The sequence below is a fragment of the Strongylocentrotus purpuratus genome, unplaced genomic scaffold (genome assembly GCF_000002235.5).
Source record: "Strongylocentrotus purpuratus isolate Spur 01 unplaced genomic scaffold, Spur_5.0 spur5_scaffold_15, whole genome shotgun sequence".
Classification (NCBI taxonomy): Eukaryota; Metazoa; Echinodermata; class Echinoidea; order Camarodonta; family Strongylocentrotidae; genus Strongylocentrotus; species Strongylocentrotus purpuratus.
Window position 1 is genome coordinate 31,053,431 of NW_022145600.1, and position 7,500 is coordinate 31,060,930.

The 7,500-nt window shown below is 38.5% G+C and overlaps 1 protein-coding gene across 1 annotated transcript in view; it reads right to left on the reverse strand.

Moving 5' to 3' along the window:
* Positions 1–7,500, reverse strand: part of LOC575097 — a 30,250-nt gene that overhangs the window by 22,685 nt on the left and 65 nt on the right. Inside the window, exons 1-2 of the mRNA XM_030986056.1 lie at positions 7,435–7,500; positions 6,022–6,645 (exon numbers count right to left, since the gene is read on the reverse strand). The exon at positions 7,435–7,500 is cut by the window's right edge and continues 65 nt beyond it. Coding sequence (XP_030841916.1) covers positions 6,022–6,490 — 469 coding nt within the window. The 5' untranslated portion in view covers positions 6,491–6,645; positions 7,435–7,500. The remainder of the gene's footprint in view (positions 1–6,021; positions 6,646–7,434) is intronic.

The window sequence follows — 7,500 nt, forward strand, 5'->3', positions numbered from 1 at the left end:
TGTATTTTGACCAAATCTAACACCAGGAACAACAGTCATTAACCTTAAAAATATCAGGGGGTTAACAAAACTCCATGAAAATCTTGCTGTTCCCTACAAAAAAAAAATAGGTTAATTTATTCAGCAAATGATCCATGCTAAATTCAGTTTCATTTCATGCCAAAGAACAACCTTAGTAATCAGACAGACACATACGTGTATACGTATGTGACCCCATTCACATTATTTGAATTCACCAGCTACATGAAAACTGTATCTCCATCTAGCTACACTGTATATGATAAGTAATTTTTTGTTATAGTCTTGACAACTGTATAATTGAACAGAGGTTTTTTTTGTTGATGAGAAATTTCTTTCAACAAATAACAATGAATTTGGGGTCGACTTCATGAATTTAGTGTGAATGTAGGTTGATAATTTAATAACTTTTTTTTTTTTTTTTTTTTTGGTGGGGGGTTCTTATTGCGAGTGTGTGCTTGTATATGACTGGCTAGCTTTTTCTGTACATGTATCCTGCATCAATACCTTACCATAAACTTAATACACGAAACACTGTGTCAGCTATCTTCTTAGAAACTACAGTGTGTAATTTCTTCATGCAATATTTCTTTGTTCTATGCTTTTTTCGCAGGTGTACCCCCCCCCCCCCCCCCACTTTCGCCACACAAAAGTTTTTTTAAACAAGTTTCATATCTCTCTTGTGTGAACAGGCTGATATACATTGTACATGTAGGTTGCAAGCAGGCATGCATCAGCCTCCTATGCTAAGCCTGTGAGATCAGGCTCTTTGTATATAGGCTCTGATCAATAAAGGTTCACTGACGATAGCATCAAGCTAACACTGCCTAACCATTGTGGTTTTCAAGGGGATGAGAAATGGGGCTTGGTCTCCCTGTAGCTGTCTGTACTGCAGTATACAAGTGGTTTAAAGATAACCCCGTGGTAAATACACTGTATGCTGCTCTGATACAGCAAACATGCACATATGGTATATGGATTGCTGTGAATCCACTGAATTTACATTGCTTCACAGCTGTGTCCATGTTGAAGTGACGATTTACATAATCAGCTAGCGTTCCTTGTGAATGCGTTTTCATACTTGGGTAAACCACACTGAAAGAAATGAATTCACATTTTTGTTCCCCATGACTGACATGTTCACAGATTGTTTCTTTCATTCAACAATGAATTCAAGTAAGTCTGCATCTGATCAGTAAGCATATTGATAATGTGACTGGTATTGCTTTAATATTGAAAATCTAAAAAATGTAAAGAGCATGGAGATATTGTTTAGGGAAGGGGGACAGGGGAGAGCACCCCATCACAATATGCAATTTTAAAGGGCAATCCCACCTTTGTCTTAACTTCATTTGTGTGAAAGAAAATATGACCCTTGACCTTTGATGTACTCATCCTAAAATCTAATTATCACATCTCACTACAGTGAAGCATGCTTACACCAAGTTTGAAGTTAATGGCAAAAATGGGTTCTTGAGATACAATGTATCGCAATAACAGGGCTAAAATATGGAGATTCGTGGAAATTTACCTCCATCTCTATGACCTGTGAAATTTCACCTTTTTACCTCAAAATCTCATCAGATGTTCTTCCTATGGTGATACATGTACATGTACATAACATGGACAGTATACCGTACAATTTAGTTTGAAGTTCATACATGTATGTGTGTACCTCAAGTGGTTCTTGAGATGTCGAGATAATGAGAAAGCAGGATGGATGTACGGATGGACAGACAATCCAAAAACATAATGCCTCTGGTACCATCTTTGGTTGGCGGAGGCATACAAATCAAAATCAGTCAAATTTTGTGCTAAAATGGGCCACAAAAATGTTCATTTAGTGTTGAACCCTGGACTAGTGGACTTTTTTTTGTGAATGACATACCGGTGCATGTTGGACAACATCCGTTAACTCAATTGAAAAGGCAAACACGTTCTGTTAAATAAGGGGAAAAAATATTTTAACATTTCAGGATCTACAGTACTTTTCAAGCTTGCTTGCATGAAAATAACAATCTTCAATTTGTTTTGCATTGAAGTCTGCAATTTTTTGCAATTTTTTTTTTTTTTTGGGGGGGGGGGTGGGGGCTATTTTATATCTTTCGGGGGCTCTTTTTGGCATTTCTAGGGCTAATTCGCCCCGAGCCCCCGTGTATTTTTTTCCCTGCCATGGAAAAAACAATAACAACAATACATACGGTACACATACTGTATATTTACAAAAGGAACAAAATAGTTTCTCCAATTATTTGCAAGTGAAAGGAATAATGGTTGCAAAACTAGTTCTTCTGCCTGAACTTATATTTCTTTCTTCAAAAGTGATAATAACCGAACTTTGCATTTGTAGATATCAACCCCCCCCCCCCCAAAAAAAAAGTATATATTTTGTGGGTGTGGGAGAACATTCACTATGTAATACAGAGGAGGTTTACGTGTACATATGTTGACTGTACAAAGAGCAGTCGTTATTTAGACCTAGCTCCTATCCATGTAATTCTGCTTTGGTTTGTAGGGGTGACACTGCATTCTTGTGTAAGGTTTCACCCACTTGGAGCCTTGGATGCTGGATGGCTTGGAATGGATACAGCACCCTCATATCATGGGACTGAACACCCCCCTCCCTCGTTCAGACGAACCACCCTCATCGTTTTTGTCATAGAGAATCGTACAGCTACACGATAAGAAATAACCTCTTGTCCTAGTCTGGACTTCATATAAGGAAACATCGTATACCCAAACAAACTTTTGAGGCTGTTAGCATTGTTTTGAAATCAAAACTTGATAGAGATTCAGGGTCCTGTTTTCGCCTGATCATCATCCCAAACGAGAATCATATTATAAGAGGGCAGGGTTTATAAGAACGTGCACAGGCACACTGATGATTGACCAGCTGCCAGTCAATTGACTGCTTCAAAACTAGTTTCTTTTTAAGGCATTTCATAAAAACGTTGTCTTTGTTACTTGTATCGTCGGTATGCATTTACACTATATAATGTTGTTATATACGTTTCTTTAAATACAAGTTTTCGTATAAAATGTCCTCTGGTCTGAAGGGGCTATCATAATGTACTGGCCTATTATAATGTACTGGGATATGGCAGTCTGCCTGCCCAGAACACGGTTGGAAACCTTGCGACAGAGCCAAGCAGGCAATCGCCTCACTGCGACACTGCCTATGATAAATACTGACTTCCACAGGCCCTCTCCATGCAGGTCAAATAGGCCACTTCCAGCAATGACTAGCCTTTGCACCAGACACGAATGAAACTACCCAGTTTGTGTGTAAAGTTGTACATTGTATGATATTCAGTAAAATGTAAGACAACTTGCATCCAATCGCTGAATAAAGCAGGTACTTTCTGTAACATTACAGACTATATAGATTACTACAGGTTGATCAAATTATTGCTCTGATGTGAATAAACCTCTACAAAATGTACAAGAATATGACTGCCTTATGTTACACATCTCCATCTACAAGTACAGTATAATTACATGTACATGTATATTCAATTAATAAATAACTGTGATATTACAAACTTGACCTCATGAACCCAAAAATTATTCAGGTCATATACATGTACATGTACATGCACACTGTATGTAGATGCTTGAGCCAAGTTTGGTAAAAAAAATTGCCCGAGCGGTTCTCAAGCTGTCACAGTGATTTCATAAGCTTTTCTACTCTTTAATAATACTGTGACCTTTGACCTACAATCAACTACACCAATAATCTTAACAGTTCCCCTTTTTATACTTACTGAGCCAAATTTTATTAAAATTGGCCAGATGGTTCTCAAGATCACAGTATCAAGAAATTTTCATAAGATTTTTTATAACACTCAACCCTGTGACTTTTAACCTTTGTTCTCTTAAAAGTCTTCAGACTTTGGTAGGTCATCTTTTCATACTCATACAGGTGTACATTGTACACTATAAGTAAGCTAAGTTTACTTGATTTCTTGTGGAGACAAATGGAGAAATAGATGGACGGACGAAAAGACAAATGTACATGTACAGACAACCTGAAAACATAGATCTGTACATGTTGGAGTAATGCCTCTACGGCCCTCTACCACTACGGAGGCAGAAGCATTTATAAACAAAGTGGGAATTTCCCCAAAAGAACATTTAAAAGGTTAACATACTTAATGGAACCAAATGGAAAATCTTGGTTGTGTTATAGTTTTAAAAGCTAATAAAAATCCCATTTACATTGCAGGAAAACAGATTTGAAAAACCATAGGTTTTTTAAAACTACTTTTTATACTTCTGGAAAAACCCATAAAACTTGGCCACCTACATTAACTGTTGGTAGTTGTTAAAAAAGAAATTTCAGCTCTGCATGCGACTTCATTTTCTAAAGTATGGTTGTTGCTAACTTATTCATGTACAAAAATAAGCATGCCAGGAGAAAAAAAGTTGTTGGCTGCCCCAAAGACTAAATGGGTCCTATTTTGAGAGCTACATGTGCATGTTGTACATGTACATAGAACCCAATGAGACATAGTCAGCAGGAGTAAAAACAAAACTGAGGGAATTGCTCAGTACATGTACATGTATGCTCCATATGGCTCGTGAATGGAACTCACTTACTGTACACATCCCAGTTTAGCTGTATGATAGCTGCCATCGGGATTATCTCTACAAGTAACAAGTAACAAGTAACAAGTAACAAGTACAGTGCTCTAGTGATTGAAGAATGAAGCCTACACAACCCATAATGTGCACTTTTCTACAATTTCCCACTTTATAATATTAATTTTTGTTCAAGCACAAAAGATTTAATTTCCTACTGGAAAATGAAGCAATGTTCATGCATGTCAGGGCGACTATCAGAATGAGTGAAGGAAATCAGCGCTTTTTAATTCAAGTAAAAAATGTTGACAGACTCCTGATGATTTTGAAATGATGATTCTATAAAGACCACTAGTGACTACCCTAGGACAACTAACCCCAGGTCAACTAACCCAGGACCACTAACCCCAGGTCAACTGCCCTGGGACGAATAACTCCTAGGTCAACTGTCCTGTGACACCTAATCCCTGGGTCAATTGTCAACTAGGACATTTACTATCTCAGCTTAATCATCCCGAGGTAAATTTGAGATTCTTGAGGGTCTTCTGGACATGCCAGATTATAATTTATTAGAATCTGATGTACATGTAGATATCTTCAGTTACTAAACAACACATACACTGTACATTTTTTCTTTTTTTAATACACTTTAAAATACCACCTCTATGACAATTTCAATACCCCTGCACATTGCACAAGTATAACAGTGACCTCTAACACTCTTTATAATATAAATGCAACTTCTATAGATGAATGCACTACTGCAATTTCCCATGAGTTTACCAAGTCTCAAGAGTTGAGGATTTAGGACTTATGATTGTGTAATATACTGGGAGACACATTATTTAGAAACTCTCTCGGTCTCCCAGCACTGACTTAACATGGTACATGTACATGTAGATGATCAATGAAACAGAATGGAGACTTGCCAAATTCTACAACCTTTATCATCAATCAAAATTTACTTTCATTCACTTCTCTTTCTTTGGGTATTTTCTGTTTTATTTATAGAATTCATTCTCCAAGGCAAAGTAAAATGATGATTTTAAAAAAAAAACACAGAAGAAATTGAAAGTGTAACATTTTCCAAACCAAACAAAAAATTTGGATTCAAAACTGTACTGCAGACAATTGCCACATTTCCACTAATACCTGTAGTTCTCCACATTCAAACATCATCACACATGTATACATCTCTCTCACTTGTCCAAATCTTTTCAAACTTTACGTAATCTGTTACTCTTATTTTGTTCTAATTCAGATTTTGTCCTCCATCCCAAAAATGTAGGCATGAGCCTGACAAAACAAAACAAAAATCCTTGGGTGCCAATGTCCCTAGAGGATCTTTACCACATCTCCTTTTTCAACATTATCTCTTTTCATGTGAGAAACCTTGCACTATGGTAGGAGTCTTCTACTTACCGTGATAAGACCTTCTCCGGCTAGTTGTTTCACGAAAGTCGTAGCTGGGGGAGCGGGGATGATTCAACGGCACGTTGTCAGAAGGGGAGTGCCGACCACGCACCACGTGGGAGCGCGCAGGGTAGTTCCTCCCTGCCAGTGACGGAGGAGAGAGCCTTGTCCTTGGGGAATGTGACCTTGTGAAGCTCCCCCAGTAGTTACCTGATGGATTTAGCATGGGCGTGGTGGTACGGCCAGACAACAGTTCTTGCGGGGCCTCCGCACCCTGCACTCGCACCGACGGGTCAACAAACGTAAACAAGTTCTGACCAGGACTTTTCCTCTGGCCGCTGTCTTTGGGACTATGTAAGGAGTCTTTGGATGCGTTTGCGGTCACCTGCGAATCCTTGGAGTCCGCCTGTAGTCTCCTTAGAACAGGCTCGTGTGATCGTGAGTTGGAATCGCTATCATCGGGTGAGACAATCGGCATAATGAGTGGAGAAATACGGATGTGTTGTCCCTCATCGGGCTGTTCTGTTTCCAAACACACAAACAATGGATGTGTACATGTGTGGACAGGAGCGTCAGAAAACTTTAGTCTCTCTCCCTCTAGAAGTAAATATTTCAAGTGATGTGAGCAGGCATCTGTATGATATATCAAGAAAAACAACACGCAATCTTAAACAAAAATAAATAAATTTAGTGAAAATCATTTATTTTGATGGGGCTTATCGTGAGCGCACACTGATGATTGACCAGCTGTCATCTGACTCCTAAATTTTTTTTTTTAATATGAGGTGTTTTTTTTTGTCTGGAAACTATACACTGCTTTCGCTACACTATTAATTCTTTTAATAAAGATTATGTTTCTTTATACAAGTTTCATGTAGGGCTAACTTTATGCAGCTACGTTTATCATGGTTTTGGACACCACATGATGTCTACACAGTTTGGAGGTGCAAAAAAGGAGACCAAAACGTGTGACGCAATAAAGCGCTGTATGGAGCGAACTGGGCCTTATCTGAGCCTGTACCTTATTTCACATTTTAATGGCTATTTTGCACAACAATCCCATTGAACTACAAGTTACAAGTAAAGGTCTTTCCTGCTTTGGACATTTAAATTTGCAAGAATAGTAATACAGTATTAGTGGTACAAGACGAGGCCTGAATGACTTGACTACCGCCCCAGTAAAAGATCAGTACGGGGGGCCTTGACTCGACTGCACGCGAGTTCGGGCCGGGCCTTCTCCGAGCTCTGAGTAGGCAATTTACCATGAATACGTTTCATCATCATAATCTCCCGCACCACAACCACAGCAACAGTATTTCTTTTCACAAACCGTATTAACGACTCACATTTACATCAGCCTTCTTTACGAAAGATAACATGTTCACATCATTCAATATGAATTTATGAAGTCTTCATACTTACATTTACTATTCAGAACAAAATTCCCCCAGAAAAATTGCTGCTTCGTCCACGGAAGTCGACTTCACT